At 36.4% G+C, this 26587-nt stretch overlaps 1 protein-coding gene across 1 annotated transcript in view; it reads right to left on the bottom strand.

The window, feature by feature from the left end:
* LOC111147662 (laminin subunit alpha 2) overlaps positions 1 to 26587 on the bottom strand; it is a 502086-nt gene that overhangs the window by 80914 nt on the left and 394585 nt on the right. The window contains exons 42-44 of the mRNA XM_022503866.1: positions 11976 to 12078; positions 2708 to 2824; positions 667 to 849 (exon numbers count right to left, since the gene is read on the bottom strand). Of these exons, the coding sequence (XP_022359574.1) occupies positions 667 to 849; positions 2708 to 2824; positions 11976 to 12078 (403 nt within the window). The remainder of the gene's footprint in view (positions 1 to 666; positions 850 to 2707; positions 2825 to 11975; positions 12079 to 26587) is intronic.

Here is a 26587-nt window from a genome sequence, read left to right as displayed (position 1 = left end):
GCATAGGACGGAAAAAAGATAAAAATCATAATGCTTATTGACTACAGTTAATAATTTAAATTATCATTATATTAAGTTCTACCATATTTTCTCAGTAAATCCTTATTAACTTGATATAATTGAATGAAATACACAAAAGATGTGAAGAAATATTCTTGATAAACTAGATACTTTAATTTCCTGAAAATATTTAAATAATTTGAATATTTACATTTAAGTAATAAAATATTAATATTTTTGAATTTTAGTGCATTTCAGGTTGATAACATTTTAATATCCTGTTTTAACGGGCCTGCTGGTAAGTGTGCTCCTTGACCTCTACGTTCCATGGAACTTTACAAACTCAGAGAATGTAATTTCACAAGCACAACTGTATTTTCAATTACACTGAAGGATTAAAAAAAAAAGTATTTGGCACCCCTATACCAAAAATCATGCAGACTTTGAGAATTCCTGGACAAAGTATGGATGAAGAAAGCACTAGAGCAGGGCCTGGGGACTTGGATTCTAGCTCTGGAGCAGCCACTCCATTCCTGAGCCCAGTCTATGAGGAGAGCAGACAACATCATTGTGGGGTCTCCTCCCCCTCTAAAAGTTAGGAGTCTGGGGTCCTTTTATAGTATGAAGAAGCACATGACATAATCAAAGTGAAAAAGGAGATCTTACTGTTCTTCGAAGGATCTTTTAACACAGCATTTGTTTTGGCTACGCTGTCTGCTAGTTGATTGTAGTTTTTCTTCAGGCCATCAAGGTTCCGGTGGAGATCTTTAATCTGTGCCAATACGTCTTTTGCGGTGTCGTTGGCTTGTCTTGCTTTGTCCTTAATGGCTTGCAGTTTAGCAGCTGTGTCTGTTAGCAGGGGAGGGTATGGGGAACAAAGCAAAGGGTCCAGAGTTAGTGGCTTACTCCGTGCAGGTCAAAGGGAGGCTGCGGCTGGCCCACTTCGGGGACACAAGCACAGAGGGAAAGGCTGAACTTTGTCTCACTCGATTATAGCAAATGAAGTAATTTTTAGCTAAATTAAATTTTCTCAGGGACCTTTGCTATGAATACCTGATTAGTTCCTAAGATAGCAAAGTGATTATTCTAAATGTTCATTGTATAAGGGCATACTGTAATTTGCTGCCACACATATTACAGAGAGAAATTTATCCCCAAGTCATAGTTTCATCAAAAATAGATTTAGGATTTAACCTGCACATTCCAAAAGGTGAATGATGAATGAATGTACTTCAACTTAAAGGTAGAGACTCTGTTGGGTATTTTAGACCATGTGTTTATGTACTTATATTAGTTTTCAGCATTGGAAATTTTCTATTATGTCCTTACTACTGAAGGAGATGACAAGCAATCCTGGACAGTTAGGTTTTTTTTAATATTAAAAAAAGTAAAAATCATTAATATTTCCAGTGTTATATAAATGTATGCGTTAGTTTACTTGATCATAATTTGTATAAAAACATATACTGAACGTATAGGTGCCTACTAGTATGTGTAGATTAATGGTTAAAGCCACAGGCTCTGAAGTTAAACTGTGGGGTTCAAATCTCATACATGCCACTTTTAACAATGGCCTTCAGCATTCTCTTTCATTTCTTAAATTTCACATACGAGTGAATCACATGGTATTTTTCTTTCTCTGACTGATTTATTTCCCTTAGCATGATACTGTGTCTCAGCTTGTTCCCTGTAAAATGGGAATAACACTATTAATTTTGTAGGATTACTGTAAGGATTACATACACTTAACACACATATTGAGTAAACAATAAACATTAGCAGATTTTGTTATCATATCACGTTATGAAAATATAAAGGATAGTACTTTCAGGAACTAATACCAAACAATAACTTCAAGTACTTATAATAGGTAAGAAGATATTTTAGACATGGTTCAGCTGTTAATGTTTTCAAAGATGAAACATTTAAGGAACTGAACTTTGCCAGGAAAGATGTGCTAATGGTTGCCAGAGGGGAGGGCTGTGGGAGAGGGGCAGAATGGGTGAAGGAGGTGTTGGGAGATACAGGCTTCCAGTTACAGAATGAGTAAATCATAGAAATAAATACACAGCATAAGGAATATAGTCAATGATCCTGTAATAGTGTTGTATCAGGACAGATGGGAGCTACAACTGTGGTAAGTATAGCATAATCTTATAGACTTGTTGAATCACTGTGTTCAACACTTGAAAATAATGTAACATTGTGTGTCAACCATACTCAACAACAACAACAAAAAGAAGTAAAGAATGATGTAGGAAAGGCTCTTCTCTGTCATGTAGGTATTATAATCACCTGTGAGTTTGTAGTAGAACAACATTTTAGAGAACGGTACCTATGCGATTTTATACTTTCCCATTAACATGAGATTACAAATAATATTATTTATAATAATAATAAGAATCTTATTAGAAAGAAGATTTCCTGGGCTGACACATGGAAGAAAAGTATATAAGATGGTTATATTTTCCTTTTTGCAACATCTACCAATGGATGTCTGCTAGGATAACAAAGCATAAGAAAAATCCGAGGAGAGAGAGTATGGCTTAGTTTCTCATTCTCACAAAGAAAAATTCACAAGTAAGAAAACCAATATCTAATTTCCTGACAACAGTCCAAGTGTAATGTCAGAAAAGATGATAAACGTTAGAACATTCTTTAATAGTTCAGGTCAACTGACACAGTTTGCAGTGTCCCAAATGCTTACCATTTGGAATGGCTGACAGCTTCCCCAAAGTGTCATTCAAAGCTCTCAGGAGATCCTCATTTCTAACATCTGCATTTTCTAATCTGGTTATTAAGCCATTCAGATAGTCATCATTTTCTGTGAATGGAAAACAAAAAAGAATGAAAAATTTTAATCATCTCAGAGTTTACACATCTCTGATATGGATACATAATTTCAGGTTATTTTAATATAAGGTTTACAAAATGCAGGACAATTGATTTAATTCCTTTAATTTATTAGCATCTATCACTACATACATTTCAGACCATAATATAAAACAGGTGTTTTCACTCTTCACAGGTTCAATAGCTATGTTTTCCTCTTGGTGTCTGATATGTATCTGACTTAATTTTATGGTTTTTTATGGAGAAAAAACCTGCAAAAGAATCAACCTCTTACTGCATTGGTAATGATGCCCTCTTGACATTATTCCCATTAATGTTACTTATTTTAAAAATTTCATCACCGACATTATTCCCATTAATGTTACTTATTTTAAAAATTTCATCACCAAAGTGGATCACAGGATTAGCTTTTAAGAATCTCAAATAGATATGATTGTTAAGTAGAATCTCCCAACTACGGTAAACATCGTATTAATACATAGTTGAAAATGAATGAAAAAAACTTCAGTGCATTTCTGATAAAATGTTTTTTTTTATTATATATAGAGAACAATATTTTATAAATTGCTCTCAAATAGGCTTTTCAGAGGTTTTATTTTTTCTTGCTACCTTAGCATGATTTCTTTAATGTTAAAAAAAAATCACCTACTAAAGATAATTCAATATTACAAATATAAATTTTTCAGCTGCATTCCACTAGTTTTTAACATTGCCCAAACAGATATACCTGTGAAACTACCTCATGTATATCTTCCAGAATGTTCATGAGATCTTTAATTGGAGGTACAGATATGAGAAAAAAAAGATCCTTAAGATCTTTTTCATGAAAATGAACAAGGGACACAATACATATGGTGATACATAGACAAAAGTTTGTCAGGGTGGGATATGGTGGTGGGCGGGTGGAGAAGAACATACGAGAGAACCCTGATGGTACTTACAGCAGATAAAAACCAGGAACAGAACCAGCAAGGGAGTTCATGGTGGCGTGAGCACCACCATGGTGGTTATGCTCATTAAATTGCTTCCTCTGGGCAGATAGTTCTATTCTCTTATTTCAAAGAGTGACTGATTGATTGACTGATCGGTCAATTAATCAATAAACAAACATCTAAAGCAACCTGAACTGGGGCAACTTGTTATTGTCAACACCAAGTCTGTTGTTCTCATCACTTTCCTGGTACCCAGCTTGGGCAACAGGAGAGACTAGGTCTCACACAACAGAGCCACAGTGGTCTCGATTTGCTTGTCCGCATATTCCCCCAGAGGCAGCGCACCTGGCTTCTCAGGGGAACTGAGCAGACCACTGTCAGCTAGAGAAGCATCCCTGCCTTTATTGGCCTTCATCCGGAAAGAATAGCAAAGGGAAAGGAAGATGGATGAAGGATTCTTAGCTATCAGTATTCTGGATGTGAAAAAGAGGACTGAACATATTAATTAATGACCCACTTCATTTCATAGAAGGCTTTTATAGGCAGACAGATTAAAGCACTGTTAAACAGTAATAATGTAAGCACATACTACAGTTTAACACATCTGCCTTTAAGCTCCAAGCCAAAGACCTGACATCATTGAAAAACAAAGCATAAAATATCCTAGCAAAGAATGGTTCAAAAACATCAATATGTCCATTTCAGTCACTAAGATGTTATTATTTTCAGTTCTAAGTGCCTCAAAATATATTTTCCAAGTAATTAGATTTTCTCCTCTGTCAATCATGATTCATCTTTCTTTTAATACTTCTGTTATTCTCAGTGTTTGTACTAAAATAAAATCTTTGGATAGGTTATTGAAAGTCTACTTTCAGAGGGAAAGCCAGTCTGATTATGACTGTGATCACTCTATGAATTCCTTGAGAATAAAGGGCTGTTCTTTTGATATTGCCTTGGACGTCTTCATCAATTAAGGAAAGGGAACAGTACAAATTTTATTTCTTAGCTTCTTGATTGGATTTGATTTTTTAAATAATGAAGCATTCAAAATGGTCTGGCAAGCAAGATCTTCGTGTACAGTGAAAAAAACATTAATTTAAAGGGCATCACTTGGTTTATATTATTTTATGCATTCAAATCGCAAATCCTGGCTGAACAGGCGGGCTAATTATTCAGAAGAAAGATTGATCCGGAGAACATTGTTGCTTCTATCTTTCAAGTTCCAAAGCAGTCATTTTGATCCTCTGCTTTGTGTACTTGGAGGTCAGAATGTGAATATTCTGCCCGCACTCTGATTTCTAGGTTTCACCTATTAGATTTGGATTCCTTCTTGATGGATCCTCTCCCACACTGCGATGATTTTTTTCTGAAGTAGTTTCTGGAATTTCACAAAGCCAAATCTCAACACTTCATAGCTTTGTCAATAGAATTAGGTGAGTAGAAGGCGTGTACAGAAACCTACCGTGGATTTCAAAATGGAAAACTTGGGAAACTATAGCAATGAATAGCTCAAAAAAGCAGCCCTCCAAAGTCGGCTTTAAATGAAAAGAGATATGAGGCCCAGTGTATCTATAGCTGACATGTAAGGGAGACTGCATTTGGCCTAGTTTGAACTGTAACATGACCAAAGTAACAGAATTATTAATAGTTAAAGAACATCCAACCTGATCCTTTAGTTGTAAATTTTGGAGAACAAGAGAAGGATCCGATTTATAATTCATAGAAACATTTTATAGGATTTCCTCTCACTTCTTCAGCTCTCATACCCAGTAGCTGTAGTTAAGACATTCTCTTTAACTTCTCTCTAGGTATCACAGCCACCAAACCTTAAAAGCTACACACACATGCTTTTTCCACTTTGGTTCTCCCTTTCCCATCCTGTCCTCACACATTAGAACACAAATGTCAATGGGTTTGGCAGATACAGAGCTCGTACAGTGAGAGAAAGAAGCAGAGCAGTAAGGGTCGACTGTGCACATTCCTGGAGGTATCAGTTCCTTTTGTTATCCACGTATCCATGCCCTGACTGTGCAGGATAGATACACTCAAACGGAAACTCACCAGGGTTATAAGTCACTGCTACTCAGAGCACATATTTACTCATTTACCATCTTCCTGACGCTGTGCTGATTATGAATTACAGTTCAGTTAAATCAGAACTGGTACCTTTAACTATGTTATGTAATATCTCAAAATAAAGCTGTTGTGTCACTTCTTTCACCATCAATAATGTCTTCTTGTACAAAATTCTTATCGTTAAAACTGTGGTGTGGTGCAACGAACTCATCGTAAGACTCAGAGGTGGAAGACGAGGTGGGTTCAAATGCCATTTCTTTCCCTTTTTACATGTGTAAAATAAAGATAGTGCCTCCCTTCATATGACTGTTATGAGAAATAAATCTGTGGATGTATGAGAAAGTACTGGATTTACAACAGGCAGTAAATGGTAACAAAATAATTCACACTGGCTTGAGGATTGCGCTGGTGTATTTATCAGTTTTCAATGATGCTGAAACAGGTTTCAACTAAATATAAGAATGCTTTTTAGAGATTTTAATGAAACATTCTCTTTGACTATTGAAACTCATCTAGGGTCGCCTGGGTGGCTCAGTTAGTTAAGGGTCTGCTTTCAGCTCAGGTCATGATCTCGGGGTCCTGGGATTGAGCCTTGCGTTGGGCTCCTTGCTCAGTGGGGAGCCTGCTTCTCCCTCTGCCGACTGCTCCCCCTGGTTGTGCTCTCTCTCACTATCTCTGTCTCTGTCTCTCAAATAAATAAATAAATAAATAATATCTTAAAAAAAGAAACTCATCTAGTTAAGTTCTTCAAATACAATTTTTATTTTCTGTTTAGGCACAAAACAAATACCTTGAAAGATTCTCTCATTGACAAGGGTGAAATTCATAGAAAGGCCTTTAAATGGGTCTGGTTAAATGGAATCTCCTGCCAAATTGCCATTCAGATAATATTTTGCAGTGAACTCCTTGAATACCGTGACATTTGCCTTATTATGAATTAATACTCTGATGGAATCTTTACCACTTCGGATTTGCTTCTTACCAAAAAATGAAGGAATATCCTCTGTTTAGGATTTCTTTGTAAAAGAAGAATTTAATCCACATAACTTCCATTTGTTACAAATATATTTCATGTTTTGTTGTTGAGGCACCTTCTGAACTAGAGAACAGATTAAACTCTGCAGCATTTCTCTGTGTAGTTCTGAAGCAGAAGGTTTGAAATAGGCAAAGGATTGACATGAAGTCACATAAAGTATCTTGATTGTGACCTTCCTGATAATGAGAGATTTCGGCTACACTTGGTTATTCAACCACTTATTCATTTATCAAGTATGTGTTAGGATCATGACTATCACTGTGCCACCTTCTGGACTATGGCTGAAGCCCAGTGGTTTTGCCCAGCAGAGGGTAAAAGCATTAGCTTTGGAGCCAGACTAATGTGGGTTAAAGTGTTGGTCCCACTATACAAATGTGGTGCATTCAGATTCTTGGTGTTTCTTCAAAGCAAATGATTTTGTTTTAGACATGTGAGGTGGCCAAACTTATCAAATTATGTAATATGTGTTTGTTTTACACAATTTTCAATTTTATTGTATTATATTATACATTGTCACTTTTGGATAGTTTAAGAACATAAGAGGTACAATTTCCCTCAAGTCACTTTACTACAAATTTTCACCCACTTATGTAGTCCTTTACCTGCTTAATAATTCCAGATTTTTAAATTTCCAAAGAGTCTGTCACCTAAGTCAACCCCGCAACCCAGGGCAGGAACCTGGGACCTTGCTGAAGGAAGGAAGCCAGGCAAAAGTGAGAACTGGATTCTGTCCCCAGCCTCCTGTCAATTGACTTGAAGAGACTGCTACGCCCAGTTTTGCCACTTTTTTGTATTTCTAGCCTTATTTCATGACTTTACTCCCAAGCTTCCCTTTCTCCAGTTGCTGTCACAAGTTTGGGATGTGTCTTATCTCTCACTGACTTTTCTGCCCAGACACATGCACTAGAGTGGCCGTGCATGGGAATCTCTGAGACCACTTAGTCGGCAGGTTTAGAGGGAGGCATGTTTCTGAGAAACCTTGTCCTGATCCCAAATGGCCAAAATCAGTCTTGTTCATCATGGGGACAGTACTTGATAGGCCCTCAGTAACCATCAGCTGCCACTGAATATACTCTTCCTTCCACTAGAGAGATGGTCATAGTGAGAAGTCTGAGGAGAGGAGGGAAAGGGGGCTTCTCTGGTGCAGGATCTCCAAAGACTTAAGATACCAGAATAGAGAGGAATCCTCTCCTCAACAAATGTAACGAGAAACCAAAATGGACAGACATTGAAACCCACTTATGATTCCACTAGGATAAGCTCTGAAGCCTGACTGTGGGCCTGTAGACTCATTGTGCTTTGGCCAGCAAGGTATTCTAAAAGAACTTGAAAAGAACCAGACAAGTCCTGTCTGGTCTAATAGTTCCTACCTTTGTATGTTTGCCACTACTTTGTCACTTTCCATTTTAACTCCTAAACCAACTCCAATCTGGTTTTATTGTTTTCATTTTCTTGATTCACACTCCAAAGGAGGTAGGTAGTACAGCTCTGTGTGAGGAATCAGCAATATCTGTGGGGAAAGATTCTTTTGTTCTCCAGACTACGGTCAGCTAGGAGATCCAAGCTTGACTTCATCCATTTAGTCCAACATTATTTCTTGTCCATGAAATAGATTTTGTTTGTCTTTCACATGCCTATCTTCATAAAGGCTGATTCTGGCATATGGTAGTATGTGAAGTCAAAAGGAGTCTATCTTTAATAATGAAAGAAGGCTTTGGGCAAAATTTAACTCTTGCATCATACTTTGTTTTTATATTGCAGTATTCCTGTTTATTTATCTATTTTTTTCTAATCTAAAACAACAACAGAATCTTACCAGGTTAACCAATGCTACTGTATTAACAACATTCATGAAGGTAGAATCTTTCTCATACACTTGCCTGGACTGAATGACTGAGTGTTTAGAATATCACAGTATAGAAAAAAAGCACTGATTAATTTGATAAAAGATAATATGTGGAATAATTTTGGTATCGTTCTTCATGCTGGACTGTCCCTCATGTCATGCAATTCACTGAGTCTATGTCTTCGGGTTTGGAAATGATCTTACTATTTCTTAGAAGTGTCATCCAGTTTATAGAAACATCTATTTGTTCCTAAGTGATTGAATGATTTCACTTATTTGGGCGAAGATAGAAATTAGGGCTAAATTGAGAAGTAAATAATATTGAGAAGTTATTCTATATAAAGGTGTAAAACTGTAAAATCTTAGTATTCTCAGGTTTCTAATATACCAACCTCTGTTTCATTCCTTGCCTTGTACACATTCCATGAGAACCCCAACTGGCCAGTTGATTGCCAAGCTCTCTTGTCAATGGCAAAGGAGCATTAATTCACCTGCTGGTATTAATTCATCTTCTAACTCTCTTGATCATCAATTTGTCCCAAGTTCCATATCCATCAAGGAAATGATTTTTACCTCCATAGACATTCAATCAGTGCAATGTAGACTGGTTTCAAATTTCAACAGCATACAAGGGCAAATTGACTTTTAACAAATGTATATTCAAAAATTAAAAAGCAAAACAAATTGCTCTTGGCAAGTTCAGACTCCCTCAAGGCAAGGACAGTATAAAACTGGCAGGGAGCAGCACTAAGTCATTCATGACTAAAGCTTGAACTCACCGGATTGTACTGAATTGAACCAAATAACAAATTAGAAATATGGAGGGTAGACTGGCCTCACCATTTTTATTCCTTCTAACTCCAGGCACCAGAGAAAGGGAAATGACTAAATCTCTATTTTAATAGCTGCTGTCAAGAGTTTTGCTCTGTAGGGCCTATTTCAGCAGTTCCTGGTGGTAATATATGGCATTTCCCTGATTAACAGCCATTTTATAACTTGTGTAATTGGCCACAAATCAGGGGAATGTCATAATGTAGCAAGAAAACATTCCCATCTCCGTCAGAGCCTTGGCTTGGATTTTTGGAGAAATTATTACTTGAGTAGTTTGTGGGTTTTCATTACTTTAAATAATGTACTACCTGAAGTACAAAAAACGACATTTAAACTAATAAACGTTTCTGTCTCCTAACCCTTTCCATCAGGACTCTCTTCAGATTTCTTTTTTTCTTGGGGAAAAAAAATCTCTGAAAATGGAATTCTTTCTCCATTTTTATAATGCCAGTATTTTGGGGGAAACAGAGGTGAGGGCAGAGCAAGGAGTGAGGTGAGGTGACTCAGGCATTCACCTCAGGTATAAAATTTAAAGGGGCACCAAAACAGTAATCAAAAATATTTTAATGCAGTATTTAAAAAAAAATCAAAATGGGTTCAAAAAAGATCAATGATGAACAAAATAGTAAACTTTTAAATAAAACAGGACTAACCCTGTGCTTGTACAACCTAACCTCACTCACCTCACCTTAATCCTTCCTAGCTCTGGGCAAAGATACTGGATGGGAAGGAGTGGCCCAAAAGTAATGGGATCAACTCAACTTGCCCAGGAGGAAGATAGGTTTTGACTCTACAGTGACTCTTCAGTTTAGAATAAGAGCAAGCTCCTATACAAAATTGTGTACACAAGGGTTTTTTTTTTTTCCTCCTGTGACACACAGTCCAAAGCATTTTACTATCCAAATACCATCACATGGACAGCAGTAGTAGTAATTTCCCATCAGCCTCTATTAGAGACCACAGATAATTAAAGCATGACAAATATAAATGTTTATAAAACTTAGTTTCTTTCTGAAGTTAGTAAAGACACATATCATTCCATTCTTCTCAAAAATACGCTTCTTGCCTGATTTGAGCCAGTCCCTGTGAAATTAGACCCTAGAAAAACAGAGCTAAAAAGAAGACCCTGGGCGCCTGGGTGGCTAGTGGGTTAAAGCCTCTGCCTTTGGCTCAGGTCATGATCTCAGGGTCCTGAGATCTAGCGCATCAAGTTCTCTGCTAGGCAGGGAGCCTGCTTCCCTTCCTCTCTCTGCCTGCTTCTCTGCCTCCTTGTGATCTCCATCTGTCAAATAAATAAATAAAATCTTAAAAAAAAAAAAAAGAAGAAGACCCTGTGTCTGTCCTCCAGAAGATGGAATCTAAGTACAGGCTTGCAGTTGGACAAGTCTGTGAGAAAGGCAGGCAGTGAGAAAGGGCATGTAGCTCAGATGGGGTGTCGAAGTTCCTGGAGAAAATGACATCTGAGGTTAACCCTGAAGGTCTGCTAAAAGGTAATTATATCAAAAAGAATAAAAGATGGAGAGGCATTCCAAAGAGAAGGATTAACACTCTGAAATATGGAGGCTTGGAATAGTAGTAGTATGTTTTGGAAGGACCATGAATATTTTAGGAAGTTTGGGGAGATGGATGCAAGCCAGAAAATGGTAAGGAGTGAGGCTGCAGAGAGAAACAGGAAATATTTGAATGAAATAATAAATATAATAACACCTAGAGAGCAGCTATAGTGAGTAATACATTTTTAATACAAAACCCGTAATGGATTAGAGTAGATATTTTATGCACTTTGATGATTGAATTAGGAAGAAAATACAAGAAAAATGTATTTAAAGAGTGTGAAAACTTTTCAGGAAATGTGACCACTAACAAATTGAAAATTTCCTAAGGACGCTTATACTGTATATGCCTAATTCATTACTTTGTGACTGTCATTTCTGAAGCCAAAACAAGTGGGGTTTGGTACCTTTAAAAACTTATTATACTTTAATTTTAAAGTCACTGTACTTTAGCTAGAAGTGAAATGATGTTATATAAATTAGGTCTAAAAATTATGAAATATTACCCAATGCAAAATGAGATGTGATGACAAATTTTGGCACATTCATGGCCATCGGGATGGGCATCCGATGCTAATCAGGGCAGTGGTTGCCCAGTACAGCTACCCCTTCCCATCAGTCCCAGCTCATGTACTATAATAAAACAAGTCTTTGAGTAAAAACAAAACAAAACAAAACAAAACAAAAAAAACTGGTGAAATAGTTTACTTGCATTAAATCCCGATAATAAAAACCATCATAAAAACCCTAGTGAAAAAATTCCAATTTTCCAATAGTGTAATAAAATATCCTACCGAATAGAACTACAATCAGTTGTGAAAATAATAACAAAGTGAGGTCACACTAACCTTTTATGGCATTTGCCAACTTCTTGGCTTCATTAAGGACCCCAAAGCTTTTCTGAAGAGAGCCTTTGGCACCTTCCCTTAGTGAACCTTGAGGACCTGTTGCCTGTGGACAGAAAAAGAAGTGTCACATTATCAAAACCCACAGAATTATGGAGTATATATATCTGGTGGGCAGCTGGTGTAAAGAGCTTACCTTCAGGAAAGCACAGACATAAATTATCCCCACATACTGGCGACTAAGTCAGGAGACTGTTTATTGGAAAAGAAGAACTAGAACAGAAACATTAGGAATCTCAACGTTTAAGGGGCAGGTAGAGAAAGAGACACTAGCAAGGTAACTGAGACTCTAGAGGGCAAGGAGAAAGCAGGAAAACTTGATATCATGGAAGCCAAGAGATACAGAAGTGGCTCAAAGCATGATGACTGGCAGTGTTGCAAGGACAGAGTTGGTCAGTATTGAATGCTGGAGAATGGTCAAGCAAATTAAGAACTGAACACATCTACTGACTTTATCCCTAAGCACATTTTACTTGAGTTGTGTGATAAGTGGAGGAGCAGTTACTGTCCTCTTCCAATGAGGAAGAACATCGCTCCTTTTGAAAACATGTCTCCAATATGATGGCAAATAACAACCTCAGAGCTACAATTATCTCCTAGCAAAGGTGCATCTGTTGGGGTTTGGATTAAAAAAGGTGACACAAAGATAGAAGAATGATATGGGAAAGGGATCATTTAACTTAATGTCCCGTGATCCATTTTAATAGTGTTTGCTTTCCAGCAATCATCACATAATACATTGATACCAAGAGATAAATCAAATAGGATCTTATGTGTTAAGTTTAAATTGGAAAAATTATTTCAGGTGCAAGAAGAGCTAGAGAATGCTAAACCTACTGTTCAAGTTATAAAGCTGAATTCAGGTTATCCCAGACGTAACACTCCAAATGACACCTGCGAAGCCTCTGTCACATTATTTTTTATCAGTCACATTATTTGAGCATTAAACTAGGAAAAATCATAGAATCTGTGACTGTTGTGGTAAAATTTACTTTCAGGTGTTATACTAACAGCTCTACTGTTCACAGAACAGATTGATTATGTAATATTAAGGTATCTACAAAAGGACATATTGGATACATGTACATAAATAAAAAGGGATATTGTGCATATATAGCTAGCATTTGCAAAAAGAGCTGACAACCCTAGAAAATCATTCTATGGAAAATGGACAGTTTCTTCAACTGAGAACACAGAAATTTTTAGTCCTACAGTTTCCCTTGGAAATTAGATATACTAACAACACAAAATGTAATTAGGGGGGAAAAAGAGGGGGAAAAAGAGTATCAGTATAAGTGGCACAAATGCAGTGTACCTTACTAAAAACAAACAAACAAACAAGCCTTAGTTATCTACTCAGGTTCTATCTGTTCCAAATCTAAACACCATTCTTATTCTCTTGGTTACAGGTTTTCTGGATCAAAACCAATCAGAGGAAGGAAGTTACAAAGAAAGAAGGGCAAAGATCTCTAAATAGGCACATGAAAACAGCAGAAGTGATAGCTGACAATCTTATAATGAGGAAGGAGAAGCAATCAGGTGAGAAAAAATTGTAAAGCTCAGGAGTCCAGATCAATTTGGATAGGAATAAAGTAGGTTTCAGTAGATGCCAATGTCATTGCAGTAAAATAATTAATGTTGGTATTGATGATCCTGAGTCACCACAGTGATATGGGTCACTCAGAGTACTAGATGAAACTAGGCAAAGATGGGGAAGGAAGGAGGGAAGGAAGGAAGGGAGGGAGGGAAGGGGAGGGGGAGGGAGGTAAGGAGAAGGGAGGGAGGGAGGGAAGAAAGAGAAAAGTGAAGGAAGGGAGGGAGGGAAGAAGAAAGAAAAACAGCTTTTCCCACAGCCTTGAGATGTGAATGTCTTTCTATAAGAATATAAACTGGCAAGCATTTAACAACCACAATTTTTTTTTGTTATTTCTTTCTTTCTTTTTTAAATTTCTTTTCAGTGTAACAGTATTCATTGTTTTTGCACTACACCCAGTGCTCCATGCAATACGTGCCCTCCCCAATACCCACCACCTGGTTCCCCCAACCTCCCACCTCCCGCCCCTCCAAAACCCTCAGGTTGTTTTTCAGGGTCCATAGTTTCTCATGGTTCACCTCCCCTTCCAATTTCCCTCAGCTCCCTTCTCCTCTCCATCGCCCCATGTCCTCCATGTTATTTGTTATGCTCCACAAATAAGTTAAAGCTAATCTTGGATATGCAAAGTGAGTCATGGGGGTAAAGGAGGGAGAGAAAGTTGATTTGATGCAAGGAAGAAAATAATCAAATGAAGTGAGAGGAAAAGAGGAAAAAGGGTCAGACAACATGGAAAGAGGCTAAAGTTTGATGCGGGGAAATTGCGGCACTATGGACAATGGTGGCCAATATTAATTTTTTTATCCGCCTTTTTACACTTTCCAACAGTTTTATTGAGGTATAAGTAAGCTTCACATATTTAAAATTTATAATTTGGTAAGTTTTGACATATAGACACCCATGAAATCATCAAGACAATCAAGGTCAAGGAACTATCCATTTTTTTTTAATTTCTCCCTTCCACCCTTCCTTGTATCCCTATGCAAACACTGCTCCTCTTTCCATCAATATTAATTTGCATTTTAGAAAATCTTATATAAATGGGCTCATCTAGTTCTCTTTTTTGTCTTTTTTTTTTTTTCACTCAGCGTAATTATTTCAACTTTTGTCCACATTGTGCTTGTATCAATATGTGGTCCTTTTTTAATTAAATGGATATGTCTCAATCTATTCATTCACCTCTTGATGGACATTTGGGTCATCTCCAGCACTGACCATTCGAAACTGAGTTGAAGGTGTACGTATGTATAAATCTTTAGATAAACATATGCCTTCATTTTCTACTGGAGTGGATATCTAGAAGTGGAGTGGCTAGATGATATAGTAGTATGTTTACATTTTTTAAGAAACTACCAACTTGTTTTCTAAATTATTTGTGCTACTTTAAATTCCCCCCAGCAGTGTAGAAGAATTATGTTTTCCTACATCCTTGCAGTACTTGATGTAGTCAGTCTTTTAAAATTTATACTTGCTAATAGGTGTGTGTAACATTTTGGTTTTAATTTGCAGTTTCCTTGTGACAATCTTGAGCACCTCTTCATGTGCTTATTTTCCATCTGTTTAAATCTTTTGCCCAATTTTTATTTAGTTGTTTGTGGTTACTAAATTTTAAAAGGTATTTGTGCATAATTTGGATACAAATCCTTTATCAGACATGTAACTTGCAAATACATTCCCCTAGTTTGTAGCTTATCTTAATAAATGGTTAGATTTGATCTGTAATGATTTTGTCAAGAATTTTCACATCTCTGAGGGATATTGATCTATAATTTTCTTTCATAATGTCTTCAGTTTGTATTAGAGTGATACAGGCCTCACAGAATGATAGAATGAGGTGGGACATATTTTCTTCTCTTCAATTCTCTGAAGAATTTATTACTTCTTTCTTAAATGTTTCATGGAATTCACCAGTGAAATCGACTGGGGCTGAATGTGTGTGTGTGTGTGTGTGTGTGTGTACAAAGGTTTTTAAGCACAAATTCAATTCCTTAATGGGCATTCAAATTATTTTTTTGTGAGTTTTGGTATTTGGAAATTTTCAAAGGCTGTCCATTTCATTCAAATTGTTGAATTTCTGGCATAAAGTCATTAATAATTTTCTACCTTTTTAAATTCTTTATTGTCTACAGAAATTGTACTGATTTTACCTCTTTTATTCCTGATATTGGATACTGGATATTGACTTTTTTCTGATTAGTCTGATTACCAACTTATTGATCTTCCATTGGACCTTGGCACCTTTATCCTACAACATGAATGAACCCTAACTGAAGTCCATCTCCTGACAGACTTCCTGCTTCTAATTTCCCATCTTTTTGCATTTATGAATGTCCTCTCTTTTGCTCCCAAGCACCTTGTCTTTCCTACTTTTCAAGATGTCAGTGATTTCTTCCTGGATTTTTTTTTTAAAGATTTTATTTATTATACGACAGGCAGAGATCTCAAGTAGGTGGAGAAGCAGGCAGAGAGAAAGAGGTGGAAGCAGGCTCCCCACGGAGCAGAGAGCCTGATGTGGGGCTTGATCCCAGGACCCTGGGATCATGACCCAAGCCAAAGGCAGAGGCCCCAACCCACTGAGCCACCCAGGTGCCCCTCTTCCTGGATTTTTGGTCAACCATTCCTTGCTCGGGTAAGGAAAGGAAAGGCAAGGATGCAAGAAAATTTTTCTTAAGATTTATTTATTATTTATTTGAGAGAGAGAAAGCCAGAGAGCACAAGTTGTGGGAGGGACAAAGGGAGAGGGAGAGATTCCTCTAGCAGACTCCCCACCAAGCGTGGAGTCTGACATGGGACTTGATCTCAGGACCCTTAGATCATGACCCAAGTTGAAATCAAGAGTTGGATGCTCAACAGACTGAGCCACACAGTGCCCCAAGGAGGCAGGAAATTTTGATGCATGGAGAACAGAACAAGTATTTCAGTTGTAAAGGACTGTACAGTTTATGAAGGGCAGTATGAAGAACTAAGGCTATTACATAGGTTAGAGTCAATTTCTGGAAAACTTGAATGTCAGGCTAAAAACACTGGGCAATATAAAATATGGAACCATTGAAAGCTTCTGAGTAAGACTGTATGGACAGTGCTTTAGTCCAGGAAGATGAATGGGCAGGTGTGTGGGAGAAAAAGGAAACACTAATTATACTACTATAATAGCATAAGCTAGAAAAAAGAGAGTTGTCATTTCAGGCGAGGACAGTGGAAATGAGAGGTTTGCGTTCAAGGGATGTGGGGGAATAGACAGGTTTTCAGTGTTCCAAGAGGTATCCAAAATATTGAAGTATAGGGCTGATGACATATAACTGTCAGTCATAAACAGTATATCCACAACCCAGGTTTAAAAGACCAGCCTTTCATATGATAACAGAATGAAAACTACTAACACGTTATGGATGAATGGAACTGTTTCAACTCATTGGAATTTGCAGAGTTCCCTTTCCAGCTTTGCTTAGTAAGTCACCGAAGCACATCAACAATATCAGGACAGGTGATGAAGCAGCACTTTCCAAGCTAATTATACTTCATACATATTCATAAGCCTCGCATCTGAGTTTCTGAGCTGTGTCTATGGCATATGTGAAATATAAATGAGGTTCTTAGAGTTGCAAGATATGTTGTTTCTTGCTTTTTAGAAACTGTATTTTTATAAATAATAAGTTCTTTCTGTGTATATATGTGTATATACAAATTATATAAAAATGTTTATGAAAATATATCATACACAATAAAATATTATACATAGGCTGCTACAGGTTTTTATTACTTAATTATTTATAGAAAATATGATATAATTTAAGACATTTTTATAGAAGGAAAGATACAGAAAAAAATGAAATGATAAAGTCCACAAAGATTTTACAGAGGGCTTGGCATTTAATTAGCTTTTAATACATGTTAGACTCGCCTTTCTACTATTTGCTATATATCCACAGTAACTCTTGTTAAAGTATCATGTCACTGATTAATAGATGAAGGAATTGATTGATTTAGCCAACAAAAGTTTTTAGCTGTCTTAAGCACCAAAGTAAGCTCTGATTATCCAAAGATGGAGATAGTCTGCCTTCCCCACTGAATTGTAGTGAAAAACAGACAAAACAATCCCTTATAAAGAACTCCTCAAACTCAACACCCCCCAAACAGATAATCATGTCAAAAAGTGGGCAGAAGACATGAACAGACACTTCTCCAATGAAGACATACAAATGGTTAACAGATACATGAAAAAATGTTCATCATCATTAGCCATCAGGGAGATTCAAATCAAAACCACATTGAGATATCACCTTATACTGGTTAGAATGGCAAAGATTAACAAGTCAGGAAACAACAAATGTTAGAGAGGATGTGGAGAAAGGGGAACCCACTTACATTGTTGGTAGGAAGGCAAGTTGGTGCAGCCATTTTGGAAAACAGTGTGGAGATTCCTCAGAAAATAAAAAATAGGGCTCCCCTATGACCCTGCAACAGCACTACTGGGAGTTTACTCCAAAGACACAGATGTAGTGAAAAGAAGGGGCACACGCACCCCAGTGTTCATAGCAGCAATGTCCACAATTGCCAAACTGTGGAAAGAGCCAAGATGCCCTTCAACAGACGAATGGATAAAGAAGATGTGGTCCATATATACAATGGAATATTACTCAGCCATCAGAAAGGATGAATACCCAACTTTTGTATCAACTTGTACGGGACTGGAAGAGATTATGTTAAGTGAAATAAGTCAAGCAGAGAGAGTCAATTATCATACGGTTTCACTTGTGGAACATAAGGAATAACATGGAGGACATTAGGAGACGGATAGGAAAAGTGGAGTGGGGGAGATCAGAGAGGAGATGAACTGTGAGAGCCTGTGGACTCTGAGAAACAAACTGAGGGTTTTAGAGGGGAAGGAGGTGGGGGAATGGGTGAGTCTGGCGGTGGGTATTAAGAAGGGCATGTATTGCATGGAGCACTGGGTGTGCTGCATAAACAATGAATCTTGGAACACTGAAAAAATAAAATTAAATTAAAAAAAAAAAAGAAAGAAATTGGTTACTACCATAATGGAGCAAGGAAATATGGCAGTGTTTTGTTGTCAGAGGAAGATCTATTAGGAGAAGAAGATGTGAATATGAGACCTGAAGTTAAGCTTATCAGGATGGTCTACCTGTCTCCCAGTGATTTATCATATAAAAAAGCAAATTTAAAAGCTATTGTTTAGGGGAACCCAGGTGGCTCAGTTGGTCAAATGTCTGCCTTTGGCTCAAGTCTTGATCCCAGGGTCCTGGGATCGAGTCCTGCATCAGGTCTTCCTGCTCAGTGGGGAGCCTACCTTTTCTCTCCCTCTCCCTCTGTCTGCTGTTCCCCCTGCTTGTGTGCTCTGTCAAATAAATAAATAAAATCTTAAAAAAAAAAAAGAATTACAGAACATATTGTTTATATTACCTTCTATATTATACTTTTATTACTTTTCTAAATGGTCCTCAAATAACTAGTTTATCAGAGACAGAATTTCCGAATTCATTTGAAAGATTGGGCTCTAAGGACAGATGTAGAATATTCCTTTTTGCTTTTGTTTTTATTTGTTAGATAGGTAATTGAAAATTCATCAGCATGGTTTACGACTTATTCCATTGTTCCCTCTTTACGAAATAATTTATTTTAGAAGATAAGTCCTGCATATCTCTAAAGGAGATACTGTGCAAAGATATTACATAACCTAAATGATTTTAAGTTTAAAAAATTTTTTAATAAAGAAAATGGTTCAGAATGTGCAGGAACACATATAAGGGCTGGTGATTAGATGTAATGTGTTTGTATGAGGTGTTTATCAGAAGAAATTTATATTCAGGTATGTTAGACTGTTGTTAAAAATCAGGGAGAAATTTCTTACTCTCATAAAACAAATTCTCAGAAGAAATGGTGGAATCAATCCTATACACATTGTAAAAGATGTAATTTTTGAGAATACTGAAAAAATGTACATGTGATAATAATTAGATACAATTAAATATTAAGCTACAAAACAGTTATGTAAAAATTATCCATTTGCAAAAAAGCTGTTTGCATAGGAAAAAGTTCGTGCAGATAAACAACATTATAAAAGTGAAAATTTGTGTTTGGTGGGCTTATGCACATTTTATATTTTCTCCTTTTGCTTGTATTTTCCACTTTTCTGTAACAGATAAGAACTGCTTTTGTAACAATTTAAAAATCATTATTTTAAAATAAGGAAATCACTATTCATTGATTTTAAAGCTATTTTAATAGGACCTATATTTTTAAAATACTACAGGATATTAAAATGAAATAGTAAATAAAAAGTGAGGAACAACCAACCAAGGGAGATGGCCTTGGTCAGAAATATGTGGAAAGGCTGTAGATCCTGACACACTCTGTAGTTCACACACTATACCCTAAGATGGGAGAGAGATTAGATGAATCTCTGCAGAAGTCTGACAGCCAGTGAGCATACAGAGGAGACTTGGATGAAATAGGAATCCTCAAAACTGCAAGTTTAGAATTTGTGATTAGGAACTTTCAGCTTGATGAGAACACTGAGTAGGACAATCAAGAGAGAATTTAAAAATATATGACTAAGTGAGAATAGATTTTCACCAGTTACAGCCTGACAGTCACTGCCCCAGCACCTGTGGGTATCACTAGCCTACTGCAATGAGGCAGGAAGTGAACAAGCTGATGGGGGCAGAATGAGCAGAAAGTAAAAGAAATCTTGATTTGGAGTCAAGGCAATAGAGAAACATCTATGGAGTTGGAGAACATTCTCAGAGGACCTAATTTTTTTTTTCCAGTTAATGTCCAAAGTCCAATCCAGCATGGCCATTTTACCTCTTGATAACTGCACTTATAGGTGGAAATCCTAAAAGGTGAGTCTGAGAGCACAACTGTCTTGAATGAAAATAATTCTCACATACATTGCCTTATAGCATCACCCCAAGGAGTTGCCATGTTTTGGACTGATGATACAAACCCTTTGATTTTTAACATTTTAAGCCCTGAATTTTTAATATGTCTAAAGCTGGGTCATAAAACAGAAGTTTGTTTTTTTGTTTCTAATCTATTTTTTTTTTAAATTATCGACTCCAATGAGCATATCATATACAGAGAGAAACACTAAAATCAGGATGGCTTAATGAACACTAATTTTACATACTGATTCAATATTTTTCTAGGTGACTTTGATTCTCACTGACTTTTTCATATTTGCTATTGTGTGAATCACTCAGTTGTTAGATAAGTTGCTGAGCTGCTGATGGAGAAAAAATGTTCATCAATCTTATTGGCAGATTTAATTGTCATTATCAATTACGGGCTTTTGTTATTTTCCCATTAATACTACATGGATATAAAATTTAAATTCCAATTATTGTAGGTATATTTTAAAAATATTTTATTTATTTATTTGACAGAGAGATAGGACCAGAGAGCACAAGTGGGGGGAATGGCAGAGGCAGAGGGAGAAGCAGGCTCCCTGCTGAGCAGAGAACCTGACATGAGGCTCTATCTCAGAACCCTGGGATCATGACCAGAGCCAAAGGAAGACACTTAACCGACTGAGCCACCCAGGCCCCCCCCAATGACTGTAGGTATTAATAAGAAGTTAAAATGACTATGTGAATGACTTTAAAACAGTGGCTGACACAATAAAATACAAAATCACAAAAAAATGTGATTTAAAGTGTACGACTTGACTAACACCACATTTTATTGAGCCTTTTGAATGCAATATGTACTCTGCTAATATTTGCACAGTCCTTTATGGAGGAAATAAAAACTCAAAAATGACCTGGCAAGTATTCTTTATGTATTTTGGTTCATCCAATTATACAAAGCAAATACTAAATAAGACAGACTGAAGAGAAGATATGACCACATTTCTAAACAAACACTCATTAGAAATGCCTTAATGTTTAATCATACTATTGCAAGATTCATAGTGTTTACCCTTATGATTTATACACCAATAGCAATGATGTCAAGGAATCTTGCTACTATAAGGACTCAAAAACTAATAAATAAGAAGAAATTATTAGGAATAATATTAATAATATTAAAGGACAGAATAATAGTAGGAAAGAAAGGAAAACTTTTAATAAAGGAAAATAAATTATCTAGGTAAAAGTCAGAATTCATTATTTTTACTAGCATGACAAATGAAAACATGTAATGATTATTGCTAGTTTGTGGAGAGGTAAGAATTCTAATTATCTCTGGTTACCCTGTGTGTTGTGTTTTGTAATGCTATTTACACATTAAGTACATTAAATATATGGTCACAATTTTTAAAAATTTAAAGAGAAAATGTAAAATGTGGATAAGTAGCTCATGAGTACCTCTTATAATTACCATAAATAGGTCAGTAAGGAGTAAGCAATGATCTTACATATTTGGAGATTAAATATTAAATCAGATGAAAGGACTTGGGCTCTATGGACTATATTTACCATAAGAATCAAGTCAGGGGATGGGTCAGAATAGATCCTACAATGCACTCATTTTGAAGGCAGATCTTCTAATCCCAAATTCTATCTTGCTATCTTTTTCCCCAGCCTGATTGAGAAATTCTAGCACACAGTAGAACCTAATTCCAACCCATTAAAAAAAATCCCACATGACATGTACATTCAAACAGATATTCAGACATTACCTCAGACTAAATAGGGAAAGAAAAGTAATTTTATTTTTCCTTTGAAATAGTCTCCTCTCTTCAACTTTCCTACATCTCGTGACCATACCAATTATCTTGTGAATTCTGAAACTCCGACGCACCCTGGCCATTCTAGATTTCTGACATTAGTGTTTGGAGATGGGAGGGTTGACAACCTGCATTTAGTGTGCAACTCCTGTGTATCGGGTGTTACCTGTATGAAAATCACGGGATCCTGGGTGAGAAATAGTGAAGAGCAAAATACTCAGGAGGCCAGCTGTGGTGCTACACCTTTCTGTCCACTAGGGGGTCTACTATCAGCTTACATTTTAATTCGGGAACATTGTTTTCTGGAAAAAGCAAGTAGGAAAAAACCAAAACATCACAGTGAAATAGCGTGGGAGTTCACCGTGCACAGCAGAGGGCAATCAGAGAAACTAGGCAGCTTCCAAAGCCCAGGGATCTTGGGGCTGTGAGGACTGCGTCTGACCCAAAGATTTGCACAGCGGGGCACGGGAACTGGCCTGCTTACTGTTCGCCACACCGTGTGGCCTGGTGTATCTCACCCATTGGGGATGATTTCTTCTGACTCTTCCAACTGCTGCATGGGTGAGGGGAGACCCTCAATCATATCCCTCCCACGAGGAAGTAAAATAGAGGAAGAGAGCAAAAGACTCCTCAGACATATGAATTACTTCGTTTAAAATCTGAACTTTCACTCAGTTCTAACTCTGAGACAAAAACTACACCATAGGTGAACAACCTTGAATTTAAATAAAATTTTGAAAAAGAAAAAAAAAAAAATTAACATCTGAATTCTGAGCAAAGGACACTGCTTTCAGAAAACAGTACCAAGAGATTAGATAAAAGGAATAACTGTGCAGGGGAGATGGTGGGAATTCAAAATATGATGTAAAGAAAAGGAGATAAGAGAAAGTGTGTGACTTCAGCAGAGGAATCTTCACTTTAGCAGGACAGACACGCCTCCCTCACCACATCAGCATGGGTCATTAGACACTTACTCCCTCTAGACCCACTGCAGTCACTGGGCCCTCACCTGACTCAGGAGCGGAGAAGCCAGGAAGGAGGCACATAGAACCTGAAGACAGCCCAGCTCAAAAACCACAGGTTAGGCAGAGGATGAAAGTCAGTCATGAGAATGAAAACAGATTAATGCCCTAAAGTAATAAATTGCATGATAGCATGATAATGATAATACCAAGAGAGACAGAAGGAGAAGAAATCGTTGGAAGATTTAGCAATGATTGTCCCTGGGAGTGTGAATTTAGAGGTGAGCAAATAAGTTAGGTGAGGGGACTGATTGTTGCTTGAAATTTCCTGCTTCTCTTTTCAATTTAAAAGGAAATAAAATATGCATGCATCATGAATTTTAAAAAGAAAGGGAGAAACGTAGGACCTCTTGTTGGTGTGAAGGATGAGGGCTGCTCCTTTCATTTCCGGGAACCTTTAAGAACTACTTTCTTTATATTTTTCAGGACAGCTCCTCCTGCAGAACTGATGTTCAATTTCCTCTTTCATTTTAGTTAAGACACTTAAGTAGACTATAATTTAATTATACTGATAGGAACAGAAATTAATATAGATACCTGTATCCTCATCATCCATATTTGACTAATATTAACTTTTTACTGTATTTGTCAAGATCTTTAAAAATATAGATTTGGACTTGGTTTGGTAATATTTTATCTAAAGTTTCACATCTCTATTTTTGATTGACTTACAGTTTTGCTTTCTGATCCTGTCTCGTACAGCATTCTGCCATCAAGATTGTATCAGACTCATAAAATAAGCCAGGGAATATTTGTTTTTCTGTTCTGTAGAATGTTTTGGATATTGAATCCTTGAAATTTTGGTAGATATTATTATTTTGTTATGGGTGGATTAACAACTGACTCAACTCATTGAATGACTAGACTTCTACTCAGGTTTACTCTTTCTGAGTACATTTAAATTTATTTTCCACTTCATCAAGCACTCACATTTATTTTTAAAAAGTTGCTCATATATTTGAGTATACCCATATTAAATCTATATTATCTCTCTTATTATGTCCCACTCTTTATTCCTAATCCTGTCCATTATGTGTAAGTAATGTGTGAACTCTGCTTACTTAGTCCTGTTTTTCCTTCTTACTCTAAGAATCAGCTTCCTAATAATATATTCCTTAGGCTGTTAATTTCTGCTTTTATTTTTATTCCTTTCTTTATATATTATTTTGAACTTCTTGAGCAGAAACTTTAGATAATTGGGTTCAGTTCTCACCCTTTCCTAAGAACTGCATTTCAAATTTCCACTTGCCTTTTTAGTGCCACTGGATGTGATGTGTAGTTTTATTTCCATTTTGTTACAACATATTTTGTACTTGTAATTTCAAGCTATATTTTTCTTTGACCCATGAATTACTTTAAAGTGTGATTTTTATTTAAAACACTTTTGGGGAACAATAAGCATAATTTTTAAAATTTTATTGCACTGCAATCAGAGACTACAATCTAGGTGCTATTGGAGTGTTGGGATTTACTTATACTTGCTTTGTGGTCTAGTTCATGGTTCTCTCTCTCTTTTTTTTTTTTTTAAGTTTCATGAGTCCTTTATCTAGTGGGGCATACAGAATTATCTATTCGATACAGAGTTCTATAAGACCATTAATGCAGACTTGTGTAGTGTACTTTCCATATCTGCACCCTTACATCTCTTCACTTGACCTACCAATTTTTAAGAGAGAAATGACAAAATCTTCCTTTATTATTATAGATATGTTGATTTCCTCATTCTGACATTTGCCTTTATTCATTCTTAGGCTTTGTGTAGTTACAACTCTGTGGGTTCAATTTTTTTTAAATCTTCCTGCTAACTTGATCCTTTATTAAATTGTGATGATGGTATCTCTCATAATTCTTTTAAAAAATATATAAAGCCTATTTTTATTATTTAATATTAGTACACCAGCTTTCTTCTGATTAGTGTTAGCTTGGTTTATCTCTTTGCCTCCCTTCTTTTTCAGTCCTCTGTACCCTTAGAGTTAGTGGTATATTTTGTATACACCATATATTGATGGCTGCATTTGTTCAACATTTTAAAACCAATATAAATATTATTGTCATCTAACTAGTAATTTTAATGTTTGCATTTATTATGAAGGCAACTTGAAACATAGATGGTTAATGCTCATCAAAAATTCTATGTGCCTATTTTTCCCAGTCTCTCTTACAGTTAGATCGAGGTATGTGACTATTCTTGATCAACAGACCAGATACGGTCCAGGCCAAGGCAGGGAAGAGCAGGCATGTCTCTTTTTTGTCTTTCTCTTTCCCTACCTCAGAGGCTCCACAGTATGGTGTAGCTATGAGATGGAGAAGGGTTTTCTGACACACTGGGTAGGATATGAGACAGAAATTTGGATTGTGGTAAGCAACTGATTTTTCAGGGCTTATTTCTTGAGGCAGCTAGTCATAATTACTCTGCCTGCTGTATTTTGATTAAATTTTATATTTCATGTTTTATATTTACCTTTTTTTTGGCTTCTGTTTTTTCTATTTTTTTGGATTTTTATAGAATTGATAGAAAATTCCACTCTCCACATTTTTTTTCTCTTCGCTTATTTGGAAAGTATAGCTGTTTGTTATGGTTAAATTTGTGTGTCAGTTTGGCTAGGCTATGTCTACAGGTTTTGTTCAAGCAAGTATCACTTAGATGTAATTACCATTTAAATCAGTAGACTTTGAGTAAAGCAGGGTACTTTCCATAATGTAGGTGGACCTCCTCTAATCAGTTGATGGCCTTAGGAGAAAAGACTGAAATCCTCCTAAAAAGAAAGAATTGTGCTTCCAGACTGTCTCTGAACTTGATACATCAATTTTTCCCTGGTTCTCCATCCTGCTGGCTTGTCCTGCAGAACTCAGATTTGACAGCCCCTACAGTGGTGTAAGTCAATTCCTTAAAACAAATTTCAAAAACTCTCTACATACATATATATATATACATCCTATTGGTTGTTTCTCTGGAAAACTCTGATTAACATTGTTATTTTTACTCCTCTATGATTATCCTCAATGTTTAATACATATACTTAACAAAGTTTAAATCTAATCAGTTTTTTTTTTTAACTCTTCTCCCAAAATTTCAGAGTTTAAAAACTTCTAACTCTGACCATCTGTCCATTTTCCTGTTGTTGCTCTCTTGTTCTTTTGGCTCAATTATTTAAAACAATTACATACATTTAGTAATTATCTTCATTATAATTTTCACTATGCTTAAGTTGTACACATTTACTATTTCTCTGTTCACTTTGTTTCTTTA

This window comes from Enhydra lutris, unplaced genomic scaffold, assembly GCF_002288905.1.
Source record: "Enhydra lutris kenyoni isolate GAN:26980312 unplaced genomic scaffold, ASM228890v2 scaffoldscaffold17, whole genome shotgun sequence".
NCBI classification, from domain to species: Eukaryota; Metazoa; Chordata; class Mammalia; order Carnivora; family Mustelidae; genus Enhydra; species Enhydra lutris.
This window is presented reverse-complemented; position numbering and strand designations above follow the sequence as displayed.